Source organism: Anomaloglossus baeobatrachus, chromosome 6 (assembly GCF_048569485.1).
Source record: "Anomaloglossus baeobatrachus isolate aAnoBae1 chromosome 6, aAnoBae1.hap1, whole genome shotgun sequence".
In the NCBI taxonomy this organism is placed as follows: Eukaryota; Metazoa; Chordata; class Amphibia; order Anura; family Aromobatidae; genus Anomaloglossus; species Anomaloglossus baeobatrachus.
In genome coordinates, this window is record NC_134358.1 from 73070993 (window position 1) to 73092341 (window position 21349).

At 46.2% G+C, this 21349-nt stretch overlaps 1 protein-coding gene and 1 non-coding gene across 2 annotated transcripts in view; one reads left to right on the forward strand and one right to left on the reverse strand.

Moving 5' to 3' along the window:
- Positions 1 to 6526, forward strand: part of NCALD (neurocalcin delta) — a 159376-nt gene extending 152850 nt beyond the window's left edge. Inside the window, exon 4 of the mRNA XM_075353033.1 lies at positions 387 to 6526. Within this exon, the coding sequence (XP_075209148.1) occupies positions 387 to 484 (98 nt within the window). The 3' untranslated portion in view covers positions 485 to 6526. The remainder of the gene's footprint in view (positions 1 to 386) is intronic.
- A 13763-nt stretch (positions 6527 to 20289) lies between these two features.
- Positions 20290 to 20362, reverse strand: TRNAK-CUU (transfer RNA lysine (anticodon CUU)). Its single transcript has one exon. It is a non-coding gene; the product is annotated as a tRNA-Lys (tRNA).
- Between the last annotated feature and the right edge of the window lie 987 nt (positions 20363 to 21349).

Genomic DNA, 21349 nt, shown 5'->3' on the forward strand with positions numbered 1-21349 from the left:
TGAGGTCAGAAAAATACAGATTAAAAAGTTACAAATTCTCAGTCAGAACAAGCTCAGTGATGAATTTTCAGTTAACTCATTCTGCATTCAGGAATAAAAAGTACAATAAAAGGCAAGTGATGCAAGTTTGTTAATGAAACCCCATAGTAAATATCATTTTAAGCACCAATTGCCATCTCCTATTTCAGTAATGGGAAAATCTGTCTTCACTGAATACATATTTTACCTGCGAACTAAGATTGAAAGATCAGTCTATTAGAAGAAAAAAGCAGATTTCTCTGATAAGTTATATTACAAAATTGCACAATCTTTTTTCATAAAAAATGTAAACAACGGTTATTGTTTAAGTAAAAAGAAATAACTCATTATTATGCTTTTTTTTGCAGGGAAATTGTCACTGGAGGAGTTTATCAGAGGAGCAAAAAGCGATCCATCAATCGTCCGCCTACTTCAGTGTGACCCAAGCAGTGCCGGACAGTTCTGAACATTTTACTTTATTTTTTGGATAAAACCCCGTCAATTTTTATTCTTTCTTTTTATTTTTTGCCAAAATTAAATTTGTTGTGGTGTTGACACATTATGGCCAAACATATCTACTTCCTTGTACGATATCTTTCGTTTGGATGACAAAGAATGGTGAATGTTGTCACTGTTGGGACACTTCTGTACATTTGCGCCGGGTATTCTTACCATTTTACTATGTAAATGGATAACAAAGACTTCCGTCACAACCCATGGACTTTTTTTGGGGGAGCTGAAAAACAAATATTAGGAGACTGTTTTTAAGATTTGGCCTGCCTAATTCAATAACTTCTTAACTGTTTTAGACAGTGGAAGTACAGTATGTGATATTTTCCATCGGTGGTCTCCAATGTGTGGCTGTAAAGGCATGCGCAGAGCTGTAGTTTTCCAACAGCTGGAGATCTATAGCTTGAAGATAAGTGGTTTCTGTGGATTAGGAAAGTACCTACATTGGTTAGTGCTACTAGCATTGCAGAGTTTCTTCATCCTAAGCACAAAAAGACCCATTCCCAGTGGAGGCAGTCATAGATAATTAATACTTTTTCACTAGGGACTTTGGACCTCAAAGAGGCAAAAAAGGCAGCACCTTGTGCCTCCGAGTCCATACATCTTAGCTTATATAAGGTCTAGTCTCAGAAGCATTGGTTTTTTACATGGTTACAAACAGAGTAAATGAAAGGTTCATTATCAGATCAGTACGTTATGCAATAACTGCAATAAAAATGTGGAGGCTGCAAACTTTGCACAGTTTATACGAAACTGGCGTCAGGAGGAGAGTAGTAGATTCAGACTATTTTAATAGCACTCAGCATCATTACTGATGCACTTCATTAGCAAGATGGGATGTGTGTGTTTGCCTAGTATTGGAGTAAAGCCTGATGTTTCTTGTCATTTCATTTACCATATTACAAATTGAATGATTCATCGACCAATTTCTTCATTTCTAGAAATAACCATACTAGGGTCCTTCCATGGGAATAGGCTCCAACATGAGACCCAACTGAGAAACTGTTTTGATGCCTTTGTCTGAGGCCGGTGTCCCACTTGCGATTACCGCGCATATATCTCGCGCAGGTTTCATGGTGCATTACCCGTCAAGGACTCACACTCTCCTCACAGGAGCGGGTCAGTTGCATGCATCTCTATGCAGCCGACCCGCTCCTGTGAGCAGCGTGTGAGTCCGCGACGGGTGATACACCGTGAAACTCGAGCGAGATATACGCGCTGTAATCGCAAGTGGGACACCGGCCTAAGAAGGTAGATCAGAAGATAACGAGAAACCGAAGCCTCTTTTATTTTTAGTCCTATCTTTTTTGGGAATGGGGCAGAATAAACAACCTCCTTAAATTGATTGAATGGATTTAAGACGACTGCCAATTATATTTTGGAACCAGAAATGTGCTCATGGCTGTTCTTACCTCCTTCCCGCATTTTTTATGACTAGTTCTAAAACATATATTTCTGAAAAGGAATCTGTTATCAAATATCACCTATATATAGATAACACAAGGTCACACTAAGTAAGGGTCAAAGCTTACCTCCTCCCCTTTCCTGCATAATAACCTCTGCACAGATCACAGGGCATAGCCACAGCATTCTCTCCTTGAAGTCAATGATAAATCCAGGGTATTGTTTCTGATTGCTTACGTGGCTTCTTTAAAGGGAATCTGTTACACTTTTGTGGGTTTTTTTTAACTATTAATATGGGTAAGCAGGTACCATAAAGATGAAATTATCCATACCTGTTTGACTCCTGGATGAGGGGTTGTTTGGCATATTCCTCTTTTATATCTTCTATCTTCCAGGTTATGGGGCGTGTGCTGCCCGATAGCTAAGCGGCCTCCGGTCTTCATTATACAGGATTCCTTCTCCCCTTCTCTTTAGTGTTCCTGTGATATTCTGCGCCTGCGCATTCTGCCTGCTGCCCTCTCTGCACTGTAAAGCAGCAGTGACTCCCCGGCGCCTGCGCACAGCAAAATTGAGGCCTTTGCACACAGAAGGGCTGAACAGTGCAGGGAGGGATGGCAGACAATGCGCACGCGTGAGATTTCCAGCCGCGCACCTGACGTCACAGGAACACTAAAGAGAAGGGAGGGCAGAATCCTGTATGATGAAGACTGGAGGCCGGCTTATCTTCCATGCAGCGCACACCCCATAGCCTGGAAGATAAAAGATATAAGAAAGGATTTTTGCCAAATGACCCCTCATCCAGGAGGCACATAGGTATGACTAATTTAACCTTTATGCCCATATTAGCAACAAAAAAACTCAAAAGGGTGACGGATTCCCCTTAAAACATTTCTTTGAATGCTGTAAACCTCGGCTAAGGCAAAATGGACGTCCCCATATTTTGTACAGACGATAAAATAAGAATTGAAAAATAAATCAGATTAGAAAAACATATGTATCACTATCTGGTTTTACTGACTAAGAAGTATAGAAATAAAAATAATTTTAATCCTTTAAAATAATACTAGTTCTGTTCTAAAAAAGGACACTTTTTAATTTCCTTACCATTGGCATTGACTGTACCACAATTATTGATGTTAATATCAATCATAGAATGGTAGAGTTGGAAGGGACCTCAAGGGCCATCGGGCTCAACCCCCTGCGAGTGCAGCTTTTCCTAAATCATCCCATCATCAATCGATCATGGAGCTGCATTTAAAGGAGTTCTCCTTGACTACAAAAAATACAACTCAGCCCCATTTCACTCACAGACTCTATTTTATAATCCTGGACAGCCCCTTTAAGGGGTTATTCCCAATGTGCAAGTTGTGGTGCTCATTAGGGGTCAGACCGATAGAAGTCCTGAAACCAGGGCTCTGAAATGCACCATTAGAATGGAGCAGAGGCTGGGTATATTCGCTTTTTGTCCATTAATTGTTTATGTAACTGCCGGGGACAACGTTTGGCATTGTCCAGCAGTCCTATAGACACCAAGCAGTGCGGTGGTGCGCATGCGCAGCCTCCCCTGCATTCTGATACATGGTATCCTACATGGTATCTCAGTAGTTGGACCACCACCATTTCTGAAAATGGGGTTTTGACATGAGGTGATAATTTAAAATACGCATGCGCAAGTGATAACTTGAACTTTTTCGGAATAACACTTGTCCAACAATATAATGGTATCCTTTCCTGCAATATCAGCTTAGTAAAGATCTAGTATAGATGTAAACATGACATCTGATATGATTGGTGGCTTTGTGGTCCACACAGACGGCAATTGTTCTTTTTTGGGCAAAATTAGTTTATTGCTTGCTATAAATGAACATGGTTCTGTACATTCTACATATTGGATTTATGCATAGTTGCCAACTTCTGAGAGACTAACAGCATCACTTGCCGTAGTCACATTGCTTTCTAAGGTAAAGCCTTTCCACGCCCCCCTTCGCAACCTCTTCCAAGTTTTCCACGTGGAAGTAACTTTCCAGACGTAATGCTTGTCACAAAGAATTGAGTGGCTTGAGAATTGGCCAGGAGATTCACCAGGCGTTCAAGAAGGGTTCCCTTCTCTTGTAGGAGAGTTGGCAAGTTTGGGCGCATGTCATTGAACAAAGCAACTTATCATTATACTCTATATTAAACTTTTGGTCCTAACGTTTTGGCTTTGGCTACCATGGATGGGAGAGGTGTTGGTTTATAAGTGTCCACCCAACAGCATCCATATATCTTAGTACATGCACAAATATCGGTTCATAATTTCCTTATCTGCCTATAGTTATGAAGAAAGTAGATCTTGGAGACCAGTGGCGTACCCATCTCTACCACCAATACTTTGCACTAGCAACAGTACATAGAAATGAATATTGTTCGGTCTCAAAACATAAACTAGAGAAATGGAGAATAACATTTTTATACTTTGAAGACCTGAAAATGTTTGTGGTGCAGGGGCTTTATGAATATTATTCAGTTTATTCCAAAAACATGAAGTAAATATGATGAGAAATCTCCCCGATGTATATTCCCATGAGCATATTTGGTGCTCAAATATATGAAATACATAAAAAGTATCAACCCTCTGTTCTTTCCTACAAACAGGTAGCTGATTAGCTACTATGGGTTACCGCATTGCGCTTAAAGGGAACCTGTCACCAGATTTGGCCCCTATAAGCTGCGGCCACCACTAGTGAGCTCTTATATACAGTATTATACTATATATAAGAGCCCAGGCCACGCTGTAGAAAATAAAAATCACTTTTATAATACTCACCTAAGGGGTGGTCGGGTCCGATGGGTGTCGCTGCTCTTCGGTCTGGCGCTTCCTCTCTGCAGCGGGCGCAATCCTCCTACCTAGAACAAATCATCCACAGAGGCCAATATTGCAGTCTTACGCAGGCGCACTTTGATCTGCCCAGCTGAGGACAGATCAAAGTACTGTAATGCACAGGCATGAGGAAAGGTTAAATACCGCCCACGCATGCACACTACAATACATTGATCTGCTTTTAGCAAGGCAGATCAAAGTGCACCTATGCAGGACCTCAATGCTGGCTCATGTGGATGACGTAGGACTCGTCATGCACACGGGCCTTAGCAGAAGCAATACAGAGATCACTGCAGAGAGGAGGCACCGGATCAGTGCCAATGTATGTAAAGCGCTGTGGAATTAATAGCGCTATATAAATGAATAAAATTATTATTATCAGAGAGCAGCGACACCCATCGGACTGGACCGTCCCATAGGAGAGTATAATAAAAGTGTTATTTACATTGTACACAGCGGCCTGGGCTATTATATACAGGATTCTAGAATGCTGTATATAAGAACCCACTGGTGGTGGCCGCAGCTTATATTCACCAAATCTGATGACAGGTTCCCTTTAACTAGAGATGAGTGGACTCGTGGATGTTCGGTTCAGCTGGTTCAGCCGGACTTTTGAAAAAGTTCGGTTTGGGACCTGGACTTGACCTGAACCCCAATGGAAGTCACTAATTGGACAGTTCAGATCTCTGCACACATGCAGCCTGCCAAAAATAGATCACTTCCGAGAGCGGGTAGGTAGGGTTTTCCAGCTTTCTTTGGGTGCACACTACATCCAATCATACTGTTATTACCCCCAGTGAGAGCCGATCAACCACTGCAAGCCGCTCGCACTGGGCTGAGCACCGAGCGTACCCAAGCACAGTGAGGGATTTGCATACGTAAAGCACATCCAAACCCGAACCCTGATTTTTTTTGTAAAGTCGGTGTTCAGTACGAACACCAAACCTCGGGTTCGTTCATCTCTACTCTTAACCCCAATGAGGTCCTTGACGAAGAGAGTGCAGAGAGTTATGTTGTAACCCATTCGCTAACACACGACTAATTGCAATGCACGCCTCCTTCCACCACTTTGTTCAGTTTCTTCTATTGTTCCACGGATTTACAATGAATTGGATGGTTACCTCATATCATTGTGCTCCATCCTGTGTAGTACGGACCTGTAGTTCTTTCTAGTTGACCTTTCCGAATAGTGTTCCCCACTTTGTACACCTGTAACTTTGATCGTATTTGAAAATTTTGTAAATGTCTTGTGAATTTGGATCAAATATTTACTTAAAGCAAACCCAATGATGGTTTTATGCTTTACCACATGGGATTCTAACAAGTGTATAATTCATGTGAGCATGACTTATTACAAATCTTTTTTTTTTACTACTAAATATAAATAAGAAGCTTTAAAATAAAAAAAAAAGATGGTTATAAAGAGGACATGAAATCTACCTAATTCTTCCAGAGAAATATGTGACTTCAACATTACCTTACCGGACCTGTAAGACAACCGTCCCCTCGCCCCCCTTCCCTTTCCTCACTTGTTTCTTTACTCGCTTATCATCGCAAGGATTCTGTAATGTCAACGATTCAGCTGCAGTTTCTAATGCATGACATATCATTTTCCAAACTGTGAATATTTCTGGTATGCAAAAATAATGTGGTTTTGAAGTTTACATAAATGACGTTACTTAGCTGTTTTTTTCTTAAGTAAAAAAAAATAAATAAATATTCATTTTAAAAAAATTAAGGAAATAAAGTTTTTTTTTATTTAATGGTATATATGTGGTATATATGGACATTAAACTTAGACGTGAATGAGGAAGAAACAGATAGGTGTCAGTCTACAATTCTGTCATAAGAACTCACGCTCATGGCCATATTACAAGAAGTCGTAATTTGACACTCATAGAGGTATAAGAATTAGAGTTGAGTTTTATAGCAATGTAAAGAATTTTATAGTGTAAGTTATTGGGTGCTATTAATATGATTAGACATTCAGGCTTAGGATAAGATATAGTGTGTTTATTAGTAATAGGAAGAATTACCTAACCGGTAACCGAGGAAACTTAGATTCCGGTGGGAGTAGAGTTCGTTAGCCAGATGGGATAGCAACAGAGTTAGTTCTGCTAAATATTGCTGAAACAAGGAAGAGGTCTGTACTAGAGTCTGTCGCAGAACCAGAATGTACCCTCCATCTGGTCCGGAGCCTACAGTTCACCTCTTTACAGGCATAAGAGTGTCCAGGGACCAGTTGGGCATTGGGGAGAAGTGTAGAACCGACGGACCCATATACAGGTTTAGATGACTAGAAAGCTATCTGAGGGATCTGGAAGCGGACTAGAAAAAAAATGCGAAAAGCAAGAATTGGGAGAAGCAGGAGTCTAAAATCAGCTACTGGAAGGGCCTACCGCAAGAAAAGTACCGGAAAGTAAGGTGGCGGCAGAACAGGAATGTATAAAGAAAGTGACCATGTCTGTCCAGAAGATTGAAACTCAAATATAGCGTTTGTTGTTGTGTTGCAAAGAATGTCTCTGTATTACAGTATGTGTTGCCCTTCTACATCTACGACAGTAACCAGCAGTGGGTTGACGGACGCACCATAGAAGACCCAAGTAAGTGTTGCACCCACCGGCTGGGTCGGAACACATGCAAAAGTTCAGTCTAGTGTTGGCCATCACCCAGCTCACCTCTACATCTGTTTTTAGGCTGTCTCCTCCTTGCTCCTCTCTGCTCTCAGGCAGTCTCCTTCTTGCTCCTCTCTGTTCTCAGGATGCCTGCTCCTTGCTCCTCTCTGTTCTCAGGCGGTCTCCTCATTCCTCCTCTCTGTTCTCAGGCGGTCTTCTCATTCCTCCTCTCTGTTCTCAGGCGGTCTCCTCATTCCTCCATTCTGTTCTCAAGCTGTCTCCTCCTTGCTAATCTCTGTTCTCAGGCTGTCTCCTCCTTGCTCCACTCTGTTCTCAGACTGTCTCCTCCTTGCTCCACTCTGTTCTTAAGCTGTCTCCTCCTTACTCCTCTCTGCTCTCAGGCTGTCTCCTCAGCATTTCTCTCTGCCCTAGGGCTGTCTCCTCCTTGCTCCTCCTTGTTCTCAGGCTGTCTCCTTGCTCGTCTGTTCTCAGGCTGTCTCCTCCTTGCTCCTCTCTGCTCTCATGCTGCCTCCTCCATGCTCTTCTCTGCTCTCAAGCTGTCTCCTCCTTACACCTCTCTGTTCTCAGCCTGTCCCCTTCTTGCTCCCCTCTGCTCTCAGGCTGTCTCCTCCCTGCTTCTCTCTATTCTCAGGCTGTCTCCTCCTTGCTTCTCTCTGTTCTCAGGCTGCCTCCTCCATGCTCCTCTCAGGCTGCCTCCTCCATGCTCCTCTCTGCTCTCAGGCTGTCTCCTCCTTACACCTCTGTTCTCAGCCTGTCCCCTTCTTGCTCCCCTCTGCTCTCAGGCTGTCTCCTCCTTACACCTCTCTGTTCTCAGCCTGTCCCCTTCTTGCTCCTCTCTGCTCTCAGGCTGTCTCCTCCTTACACCTCTCTGTTCTCAGCCTGTCCCCTTCTTGCTCCCCTCTGCTCTCAGGCTGTCTCCTCCTTACACCTCTCTGTTCTCAGCCTGTCCCCTTCTTGCTCCCCTCTGCTAGACACTGTCTCCTCCTTACACCTCTCTGTTCTCAGCCTGTCCCCTTCTTGCTCCCCTCTGCTCTCAGGCTGTCTCCTCCTTACACCTCTCTGTTCTCAGCCTGTCCCCTTCTTGCTCCCCTCTGCTCTCAGGCTGTCTCCTCCTTACACCTCTCTGTTCTCAGCCTGTCCCCTTCTTGCTCCCCTCTGCTCTCAGGCTTTCTCCTCCTTACACCTCTCTGTTCTCAGCCTGTCCCCTTCTTGCTCCCCTCTGCTCTCAGGCTGTCTCCTCCTTACACCTCTCTGTTCTCAGCCTGTCCCCTTCTTGCTCCCCTCTGCTCTCAGGCTGTCTCCTCCTTACACCTCTCTGTTCTCAGCCTGTCCCCTTCTTGCTCCCCTCTGCTCTCAGGCTGTCTCCTCCTTACACCTCTCTGTTCTCAGCCTGTCCCCTTCTTGCTCCCCTCTGCTCTCAGGCTGTCTCCTCCTTGCTTCTCTCGGTTCTCAGGCTGTCTCCTCCTTGCTCCTCTCTGCTCTCAAGCTGTCTCCTCCTTGCTTCTCTCTGTTCTCAGGCTGTCGTCTCCTTGCTTCTCTCTGTTCTCAGACTGTCTCCTTCTTGCTCCTCTCTGTTCTCAGGCTGTCTCCTCAGCATTTCTCTCTGCCCTAGGGCTGTCTCCTCCTTGCTCCTCTCTGTTCTCAGGCTGTCTCCTTGCTCCTCTCTGTTCTCAGGCGGTCTCTGTAGCACCCACGGGGCAAGGGGTTAACTTTATTCGTCGTCAGGCTCGGTGATGTCGGGTCTGAGGATGTCACGGGTGGCCCTGCCCGGTTTTGTGGCCCCAAGGTATACAATAAAGAAGGGTTGGGGTGATGGATGATGGTGGAGGATTTGTGTTGTACCACCACCTGCGGTACACGGCCAGGGAATAGCTGCCGCTGCTGTCGCTGTCCTCCGGGGCTGATGGTTAGAGCAGTTAAGATGTTTCTGCTCCCCACAGGTGGAGTGGGCCCCAGGGAGGATGATGAGGGTTATGGTAATGGCGGGCGCCGAAGCGCAGGGCGCCGGCAAGGACAAGTGGACACAGTCTCTGCAGGTTCAAGGTGTTCTTTACTCACGGTCCTGGTTTACCCGGGAGATGCTGGTCACCGCCGTGATGGGCCCCAGCCGATCCCGAGCAAATCGAGGTCAGCACCGGTGTTCCCACTGTGAGTCCTTTCTGGTTGGGGTCCCTCCAATACCGATGTAGGTGGAATCTGGAATGGGCTGCAAGTGTTTACTGCAATCTCCGCAGACCCTTGAATCCCATTTGCTGTAAAGAACCCGGGTTGAGCTGTCTGCTCCAAGTCGCGGGTCCTATGGTGCTCCCAGAAGTGAGGTAAAAGATATTATGGACATTTTCTGAAGCAACTTTAAGGGTGCTAACACTTTTGGCTATGACTGTGTGTATATATAATATATATATATATATATATATATATATATAGCGCCCTGGACTAGCCAGGTCGCCACAGATAACACTCAAACACCCCACCCCCATTATACAGGGACACCAGCCAAACACAAAACCCTTGTTGCCTCCCTCCAGTGTCTGATGTCCACACCAGGTGGGGCGGAGCCAAGCGGTTGGCCCCACCCACCGAGGAGTTCACAGGCCTGGAAGCGGGAACAGTGACAGTCTAGTGTTGGAGTTTGAAGTGAGAGGAGTGAGCACTTGGATGTCTGGGTTTGTGGCCCAGGCACTGACAGCAAGGTTGGCAGATGTTGGTGGCCGTCTGCAGGAGTGGTGAAGCAACGCTTAACCGTAGGACCGGGGTCGGGCGTTGGCCCGCCGGTACCGACCGGGGAGCGAAGTGAAGCCAGCACACACAGGCAGGACCATCGGACCCCGACCAGGCTTGGAGCCGCCGACAAAAATAAAATCCGAATGTGACCGGAACCCCAGGGGTTTCCTAACAGCAAAAGTCCCGATTGAAGGCAACTGCCCACACCGTAAGGGTATACAGCTACCGCCTAAGGCTAGAGACCCAAGGGCCAGCGCCTGCGGGCAAACGGGCTCCTCCGGTACCCATACACCGGGGAGCGGACTACCGTTGGGGATCCATAGTAGTCAAACGAGAACATCAAGGTGCAGGGAAAGACAGCCGCCATCACCTGTCCGGGGAGAAACACTGCAGCCGGCTGCGGGACCCGTCCATCCAGCCGTTTGGTTTACCGAAGACTTTGTATGTTTCTTACTGTCCCTGCAACCCTGCACCTCACCAACCCTACCTCCCCGTCACATCATCGGGCCCCGGGACCACCGACCCCTACCCATGGAGGGGGAAAACAACATCCCAGCTGCTCCCTACCATCGCTCCCGGGATCCCCGTCACCAGCAGCGGTGGTGCCCATATTCACCACAACCCGTGGGTGGCGTCACGGACTAAATCCCCCAAACCAACCACCCTTTTCACTCACGGGCGAGGAGCGCCGCTCGAGTCCCCGGATCCGGCCCACCGCTCGAACCACCGAGCAGCAGCAGCCGCAGCAGCGCCGGACCCGAGCGTTAGCGAGAGCGCAGCAGCGGCGGCATCCTCCCCGCCCGCGACAACTATATATAGATATATAGAGATATATATATATATATATATATATATATATATATATACAGTAGATATATATACACACACACACATGGATTTCCAAGAGTGGCAGTGTGACTGTGGAGGGTTGGAGGGTTGGAGGCAGAGCTGGGGTGTAGCCTGGGCAGAGTCTTGACGGGGCCAGAACATTTTGCCAGTCTAGGAACCCTGAAATTCCTAGTTGCAGCCCTGTTTCATAGCACCCTGACAACCATCTATTTCTCTGTCAGCAAAAAAAAGTTTTTTTCTTCTCAAAATACAAATTTAAAACAATATATAACACTGACCTACAAAGCCATCCATAATCTATCTCCTCCGTATATGTCTGAACTAATTTCTCACTACTCTCCAAAACGCAATCTCCGATCCTCCCAAGATCTCCTTCTCTCCTCCTCTCTCATTCGCTCCTCACTCAACCGACTCAAAGACTTCTCCCGAGCAGCCCCTGTCTCCTGGAACTCGCTGCCTCAACACATCAGACTATCTACTACACTTGCAAACTTCAAACAGAACTTGAAAACTCATCTGTTCAGAGATGCCTATAACCTTCAATGACCTCACTGCTTCACCAGCACCACAGCTGCCGCCCCACCACCGTGCGGAGCTGCCGCCCCACCACCGTGCGGAGCTGCCGCCCAACCTACACCCCACCTACTGTCTCCTCCCCATAATCCTATAGAATGTAAGCCCACAAGGGCAGAGCCCTCTTCCCTCTGTACTAGTCTGTCTATTGTAACTTATATATGTATTCTATATGTAACCCCCTTCTCATGTACAGCACCATGGAATCAATGGTGCTCTATAAATAAATAATAATAATAAAAATAAAATAATAATAATGTTAGTAAAACAATCAACAGAATGCAGTTCACATTCCATCCACTGGGTGGCTACAAATTGGCACATACTGTATGTCCCAACTCCCGATTAATCAACCTGTTTTCAACATTTTCCTGGTGTAAAACTGCTAGAAATGTTCCAAAATGTGTTGCAAAAATTTTTTGAGAGACTTTTTATATTGCTACGCCAGTCTCAGACACATCTTTTTTAAAGTGGGCAGGGCTTAATCAAGAGAAATCATGACTAAGCACATCAAAAAAATTATTAAAATTTTTACCAAAAATGCGGATTAATTATGACCTTGGTATACTCCCTGACTGGAGCATATTTTGTGGTGATGCACGGCAGTTGAGAGATGCACCAACTTCTTTCATTCTCAATCCACCTTCTTAATCCAGCGCACCATTTATTAACAATGGCATAAAAGTGTGGCGCCCTGGACAAGCCAGGACGTCACAGGTACTGCAACAACACACCCTACACCCCAGTTAGGAACATCAAGGTCAGACACAAATCTTTGTTGCCTCCCTCCAGGGGCTGATGTCCACACCAGGTGGGGCGGAGCCAGGCGGTTGGCTCCACCCACCGAGGAGTTCACAGTCCTGGAGGCGGGAAAAGGAGGGCAGTTGAGTTTAGAGAGCAGAACAGTTAGGGAAGTGGTAGTGGAGGAACTGACTGGCCGTGTCCGGGTACGTGGCCTGGGCACAGAAACAGCAAGGTTGGCAGACGGTGGTGACCGTCTGCAGGAGAGGCCGATTGACGTACAACCGTAAGGACCGGAGACGGGAGGTGGCCCGCCGGTACCGGATAGGGGAGCGAAGAAAAGCCAGCACCATCCGGCAGGGCCTACGGACCCCGACCAGGCTAGAAGTCGCCATAAAACCGGTCAAATCCGTCAGCGACGGGAACCTCCGGGGTTTCCCAGCAATAAAGACCCGACTGAAGGCAACCGTCCAAACCGTGAGGGAGATAAAGCTACCGCCAGAGCTAGAGCTCCCAGGGCCAGAGCCTGCGGACAAAGGAAGGGCTCCCTTAGCCAACATACGCCTGGGGAGCGGGCTATCAGTGGGAAGCCATTGGGGCCGAGAACAGAACACCGGTGCAGGGAGAGACAGTTACCGCCAACCTACCGGGAGTGACCGCCGCAGCCGTCTGTGGGACTCGTCCATCCAGCCGTTTGTTTTACCAGAGACTCCGTGTGCGTTACTGGCTGAGTAAGTACCACCGTGCCGTCTGGCACTGTGCTGCCCCGCAACCCTGCACCCGGCCAGGCCCCGCAACGCACCTTCTGACCTCAACCACCGGGCCTCGGGACCACCAAACCACCCTACCCACGGAGGGGAGAAAACATCTCAGCTGCTCCCTGTCAACGCTCCCGGGATCCCCGTACAGAGCAGAGGTAATGTCACAAACTCACCACAAACCGTGGGTGGCGTCACGGACAATATCCCTAAACCACTGCAAATATTTCAAAAAACTGACCTGCACATCCTACAAGTGTGTATAGGTGCCAGCTGAAAAAACCTAGCAAATACAAAATGGATACAGCCGCACACTAAATGCCATCAATGTATAAGGGAACTCTGGTACTGCATTACTGCTATATGAAAAAATGAGATTTTTAGTTTATGAATTGGCCAATGCATGTAAGCCCGGAAACCAAACGACAAGGTAAATCTCAATATTCCGGGTGCCTAACTAAAATGCCACTATCTAGGGTAAACCTCCTGGAGGTTAGTCCAGATAGTGGCATTTCAAGTTAGATTTTTAGTCTAGCTGCCCAGACAAGGATGTTTTTAACCTAGATAGTGGCATTTTAGTTAGGGACCCGGAATATTGCAAATTAAAATAGTTGCTTCCTGGCACACATTTATTTCCCATTCCTTGGATCGTGCTTGGCAGAATTATCTTTAATTTAGTTTAAATAGATTTTTCGATCTTAACATTTGGCTTACATGTTTGAAGAGCGTGCCCAAAATGTATAATACAAGGCAAAAGTTTTAGGCAGGGGTTGAAAAAATGCTGTATGGTAAGAATGCTTTAAAAAAATAGATGTGTTAATAGAGATGGGTGAACCTGCAGATCCAGGTCCGACCAGACTTAAACAAAAAGTTCCATTCGGGACCAGATTTGAACCCAAACATCTGCCCAGATGCCGAACCCCACATACATTTTGTAGTAAAATGATGGTAGAAAGGGCTACGGGGCTGTAAAAGAGGAGAATTATACTTCCTAAGATGCCTGCGTTGCTGTCACACTGCGTCCAAGTCTCCTTATTAACCCTCATGTATATTCACTGCTTCCCAAAATTAGTTAAAACCACGCATTTTCAAACCAGATACCGAAAAAAATATTTTTTTTGTTGACCAGTGTAATTTAAAAATGTATGACATGCGGTCCTCCCCCCCCCCACAATTTTGTTACCCTGCCAAGATAATGCCGGCAGCTGGGGGCTGGTAGTCTCAGGCTGGTGAGGCCCATAGTTAATAGGCCCCCAGCCTAAAAATAGCAGCCCGCAGCCACCCCAGAATTGTCACATCAAATAGAAGAGGCAATTCAGGCGATTTCCCCGGCTCATCTCAAATGTCCTGGAGTGGTGACAATCGGGGTAATATAAGGGGTTAATGACGGCTGTGATTTAATATCACAGCTGCTATCAAGCTCAAGATTAGTAATGGGGAGGGGTCTATGAGACCCCTTTATTACTAACCCTGTAAGTAAAAAGAAATAAACACAAAGACACACAAATCTTTTATTTTAAATTAAAAAGACACTCCCTTTCTTTAATTTATTAATGCCCAAAACACCCCTGCCAGTCAAACATAATCCACATGAGGTCCCACGACGATGCCAGCTGTGCTACATCTGAGATCGCAGTGCGTGGTAACATTGGAAAATGTGACTGCTCACTACGGCTTCAGAGACACACTGACTAAGCCGAAGGTGTGAGCGATGACGTCACTGAGTTCACCTGAGGTCACCACTGGAGGTTCCTACGATACTCCATCTGTGACCTCAGGTGAAATCATTGAAATCAATTCCAGATTACCAGATTAGGCAATGTCTGCACAATGAGTATTTGGATGCAGACATTCCTGCACCAAATCTGCATCTCCTGGCAAAAAAACCACACAGAAACCACATGTTTTTGGTGCATTTGTTTGCAAAGTGATGCAGAGTTGGTGCAGAAATGTCTCACTGTGCACACATTGCCTTATTTGGTAATCTGGTATTGAGTTCAATGACTTCACCTGAGGTGAGGTCACTGAGTTCAATGAGTTCACCTAAAGTCAGTTCATCTGAGTTTACACATGGGGTACCATGGAAACTGCAGCTGTTACCTCAGGTGAAGTCACAGAACTCAATGCCAGATTAATGGATTAGGTCATGTTTGCACATTGAGTATGTGAGTGTAGACATTTCTACACCAAGTCTACATCTTCTGGAAAAAAAACTCCCAACCAAAACCACATGCGTTTTGACGCAGTTTTGGTGCATTTTTTTGCTAGGAGATGCAGATTTGGTGCAAAAATGTCTGTACCACAATACTCAATGTACACACTGCCTAATCTTAATCTAGTAATCCGGGATTGAGCTCAATTATTTAACCTGAGGTGAGGTCATTGAGTTCAATGAGTTCCCCAGAGGTCAGTTCACCTGAAGTCACAGCTGAGGTATCGTGTGAACCTGTAGCAGTGACCTCAGGGGAACTCAGTGAAGTTACCACTCACAGCTGCTGCTCAGTCAGTGGATTCAGAAAAAGAAAAAACAAATTCCCAGGAAAGCGCTTCCACATGACGTAAATTTGAGGACTATAAAATCAGTAGCCCTCCAAGGAAATTTGCAGCAGATGAAAGAAACATTATGCTTACTTTCCTTCAAAATCAGAAGATGGTCAGCAGTGCCCTCAGCTCAGGACTGTCAGCATCCAGTGGGACTCATCAACTCCCATCTACTTTTCAAAGACGTCTGGGAAGAAGTGGTCTTCTTGGAAGAATTGCAGCAAAAAACAATACTTTCAACATGGTAAAAAGGCCAAGCGACTCAGCTATGTATCAAATCATAGGAACAGAAACGCAGAAAAAGGGTAGAGTGCACTTTGGACTGATGAGGCAAAATGTGAATTAAATGGCTGTAACAGAAGACGGTTTGGTTGTTGAAGGGCTGGAGAATGGTACAATAATGAGTGTTTGCATGAACAGTGAAGTATGGTGGAGACTCCATGCAAGTTTTGGGCTGCATTTAATGAACTGGCATTGGGGATTTGGCCAGGATTATTGGTATCCTCAGTGCTAAGAAATACAGGCAGATACGTATTGTCACATGGAGTTTTTTTTCTAGACTCGCCGAGTGTCATGGTGGCATCAAATGCTGTTCAGACCACAGACTGTGACACTCCTCACTATACTTACTCTGGTGCTTCTGAGTTGCACAGGAAGGCTTGGGCGTCAACCAGCTGTGTGTTCATTAGTTATTGGACTAACAAGAGTTAATTTCTACTAGCCTGCTGGTTACCTTTTTGATCACATGTTGCGGGAGACCTATCACAGCTACTCCTCGCCTTTTTAAGATGGAGGAATTTGTCTTCCTATGCCAACTATAGCTTTCTGTTACACCAGTACCTGTGCTGTTGTTTTCCAGTCTGGTGATTTACTGCATGTTGCTTGGTGGGCAGTGGAATTCCTCCTGTCATCCGGTTATTTCCTACCTGCTTTAGTTTTCCTCCTTATCACTTGTTGTCTGATAGCCTGTTTGTTTATCTCTGTTGATCTTTACATGCTACGTACTAGATCAGATAGGGGCGGGTCAGGAGCAGGGGTAGGAAGGTGGCCCAGACATCTTCACCATCAGACGTATGTTTTGAATCAGGGACAGCTAGGGCCCCCCTACCGTGAGGGTCAGTTTAGGAGCTTTGGTCCCCTGCCACCTTGTGACACTTATCCATCATATAGGTGTTTGTTTGGTTCCAAATTTATGCTCTAGGATAATGATGCAAAATATACAGCCAATGTCATTAAAGGGAACCTGTCACCAGATTTGGTGACTATAAGCTGCATCAACCACCAGTGGGGCTCTTATATATAGCACTAGAAGGTGGCCCGATTCTAACGCATCGGGTATTCTAGAATTTATTGTGTAGTATGTTTTTTGTTATATATATCGATGTTGTTGTGTGTAGTTGCCAGAGTTTGTGTAGGGGCTGTAAATGTTCTGGGTGTGGGGTGTGTGAGAGCGGTGTTGTATGTGTGTTGCGTTGTGTGTGTTGCGTTGTTTGTGGAGCGCTGTGTGTCTGCAGCGTTCTGTGTGTGTGGTGCTGTGTGTGTTGCGCGGTTTGTGTGGGTGTGGAGTGCGTGTGTGTGTTTTGGGGGAGGTATGTTTTGTGCAGTGTGTGTGTTGCGCGGTATGTGCGTATATTTGTGTATGCCGCGGTGTTGGTGTGTTGGGTGTTGTGTGTGTGCGGCGTTGTCTGTGTAGGGCGGTGTTTGTGGTTCCCAGTGTGTGTGGTGTGTTGTGCGGTGCGCGTGTGGCGCTGTGTGTGTGTTTTGGCGGAAGGTGTGCACCCTCATCGTGCTCCATCCCCCATGCTGCGCACCCCCCATCGTGCTCCATCCCCCATGCTGCGCACTCCCCATCGTGCTCCACAGTCACACATCAGACAGTATACACGCACACATCTGATCGCATACACTCACACCCCACTTCTCCCTGTGCCCTCCGGTGGGCGGTCCCAGCAGCTGTGCTGCACGCCGTGCTCCTCTGCCGACACTCACAGATCCGATCACGTACACTCACACATCAGAACACATGCACACACCCGATCGCATACACGCACACACCCGATCGCATACACGCACACACCCGATCGCATACACGCACACACACACTGACGATATCGCACATACGCGCTGACACACTCACAACATCCGGAGATACCACATGCTTCCGGCCATGTGATCCTCCGGCAGGTCCTGGAAGGTCACTGCACGCACAGTATCGCCGCCGAGAAGTAAGTGATATCACTGGATGTTGTTGTGTGTAGATGCGATCTGATGTGTGTGTGAGGTGTGTGTGAGAGTGAGTGAGTGTGATCTGATGTGTGTGTCTGTTCTTATGTGTGTGTGTGCGTGTGTGTGTGTGTTCCACCACTGCAGGACCTTGATGCGCTCACCTGCTCCCGGTCGGCGTCTGGTGAGTATGACTGCGGGGTCTTCTTTCTTCTGTCTTCTCTCTTCTGGGGGTGCCCGCTGCCTATAATGAAGTGTCTTGCAGTGTCTTTAACTCTTTCACCACTGCATGACACTTCATTATTGACCGCAGCGTATGCCGGCTCCCTGCACATGTGTACCGGGAGCCGGTGTACGCTGGAGCGGGCGATGCGTGCGGAGGTCCGGGGCGAGCGGCTAATCCATGTGGGGGGTGGGGCCAGGCCGAGGCGAGCGGCCAATCCGTGGGGGGGCGGAGCCAGGCCAAGCCCAGAGCGGCTAATCCATGCAGGGGGCGGGGCCAGGCCGAGGCAAGCGGCCAATCCGTGGGGGGGCGGGGCCAGGCCGAGCCCAGCGGCCAATCCAACAGTTGTCAGTTTTATGACACTTACAGTGACACTGTCACGTGACACAATTTTGGAGCAAGACAGACAGACAGACAGAATAAGGCAGTTATATATATAGATTGTAACATGCTCAGGGCAGAGAAAAGTGCGCCAGCGCAGGACCTCAATGCTGGCTAGTGTGGATGACGTAGGACGCGTCATGCACCCAGGCTTCAGAAGAAGGAGGACAAAGATGGCCGAAAGAGGAGGCGCCGGTACCAGAGAACGGAGTCACCCATCCGACCAGTCTGCACCGCACCACCCTTTAGGTGAGTATTATAAAGTGATTCTTATGTTATACACAGCGGCCTGCGATATTATATAGAGCATGTTAGGATGCTGTATATAAGAGCCCACTGGTGGTTGTCGCAGTTTATAGTCGCTAAATCTGGTGACAGGTTCCCTCTTAAGGGTAGAGAAGAACAAGTAGTCCTGGAAGTGATGACCTGCCCCACAGAGCCCTGATCTCATCATCATCAAGTTTGCCTGGGTTTATTTGACGAGACAGAAGGATTTGCACAGAAGATCTGGAGTTAGGTCTCCAAGATGTTTAGAACAGCCTCCCTGCCGAATTCCTTCAAAAACTATGATCAAGTGTATGCGGAAGAATTGATGCCGTTTTGAAGGCAAAAGGTGGTCACACCATGTACTTGTTGGATTTAGATTTTTCTTTTGTTCATTCACTTTCCATTTTTTTAATTGACAATAAAATACATTTTTTGGGCATAGTTTTATGGAACAACGCAGTTTATTTGGCCCTTTCAGCTTTTTATTTGGAGCAGAGGGCCTAAACCCGTGCTTTGTTGTTTAATTTTATATCTGTAGTGTTCCTTTAAGAGAACAGAATGACAAAGACGTCGAAGTCTTGTTTGACTGTATGAAGAGGAAATTCAGTATTTTCTGTGCTAATAATACTTGGCGTTGGTATGCTCCCATTGTATGCTAAACTAAATGTCAAAGCCTTGCCGTAATAAATCCTGAACGGACATAATCCTACTGCTCACAGTTCGATGACTAATGACATATTTAATTCATAGGGAAAATTAAACAGGAATCCTGTTAGAGGAAGTTTTCATCATGCGCCTGCTCCCTCATTTCCCTGTGAAACCCTCTTTTTCATCTCGAGGGAGAGATTTTCTATTCTGGTCTGTATTCCTTTTAAAATATCCCAAGTGCACAAATATCGAAGGCAGAAATGTAGTGTAATGGCCGTGACCGGGAGAAGAAAAAGCAGTTTACGCAGTCATCCGTCTTGTACCCGCAGAAGAAGAAGCCACTGATTGGGTTCTATTAGCATATTTTCCTATCTATAGGAAGACGTTGAGTCAATAGTAATGAATGACTCGTTTTGCACTGAATTTTTTAAGCTGATACTGTTGAGGAGAGCCATAAGATTAAATACTTAATTAACCTCTGGACATAGAGCACTGTGAGAAGTGTGTTCAATTAAATCAATTCTCTATACATAAGCCAGTCACTCTTCAGAGAAAGCCAAGATGGCCCCCGATGACATCACAGACCAAACCATCAGCATGGATCCACCAGATGACGTCCCTCCTATCACCATGGATCCATCTGATGACTTCATTGACCCGCCCATCAACAGCAACACAGATCTCCCCATTGGCTAGCCCATGAACTGTCCCACTAAATGGGCATATCCAAACTTGTGTACGCCCCTAGCATTTATAAAGAGGATGCATGCTCTGTACTGTGTTCGGTGCCATTTCTACTGTGACCAAGAAGAGACTTCATATCCGACTGTGTCTGGTGTGAATTCTTTTATGCATGCACTTGGCCTATACCAATTTGGCCAGGCAGTAGGCAACTAGTGATCTCTGGTTAAGAGTTCACCCTAACATTATTGGCGCCCAACGTGGGGCTCGAACCCACGACCCTGAGATTAAGAGTCTCATGCTCTACCGACTGAGCTAGCCGGGCTGTAATGCAGATTTCTGTGGTTCAAGCGAAAGTTGAAAAGCCATTGAAATGGATTTCCATTATGAAATTATACATAACATAATATTTATGGTGTTCCCCGTTAGGTACAATCTATACAATGTGACTTTCATGCCTAAATGTAGAGCTCCGGGGCCACACATTTTTTTTAATCTAATTATGTTTTGGATAATAGATTAAAAAAGGGGGGAAAGATGATGCAGAAAGTCACACATTATTTAAGGTTTTAATTTGTACATTGATTCAGTTTTTCTATTAAGTTTTCTTTATATTTTTATCTGTAAGGAGGATACAGCAGACAGACATATCTCATGATTGCTCTGCTGTAACAAGAATTGTCAGGTTTTGAACATGTATCAGATGAGCCCATTGCTAATGCAGATTTTGAGTTTTTTCGTAGATGGATCCAGATACCAAGATGCTGGTTGATTCTGCACTGGATATGCTGAGGTTACGCAACATGAGGTAATAAAAATCAAACCACTCCTCTCCCATCGGAATAGGAAATGAGATGAAGATTTGCGATCACTGTGGTTCGTAGAGCGGAGTGGGGTAAGATAGTCAAATGTGGATTGTGACGTGATAAACCTATAAAGACCGTAGAGTGTGTATGAACCCAGGTGGAGGCGCTCTCCTGTTATCAAAAGAGCCGGTGACTGATGGAGCAGACAACAAAGAAGCAGTAAATGGGCCTAGAGTTGAGAGTCCTTTACCAATGCAGACCAGTACCAGTACCTCGGTGGCTCCTGTCACGTCGTCCGTGACATCTGTCACTCCTTGTGTTCTAAAATCCTTACAGGAACAAGCGATTCAGCAAGGAACGGAGTGTGAGACGCAGGGAGCCAGTGACTGAGGAAGGTCTGTGGATAAAGGGCGGTAAGCTTTCTCTGCCATGAGCGCTCTACTCAATAATGGCCCAGGTAATCAATGAACACGTGACAAATAGTGTAGTGGTGGACAAGATCTGGG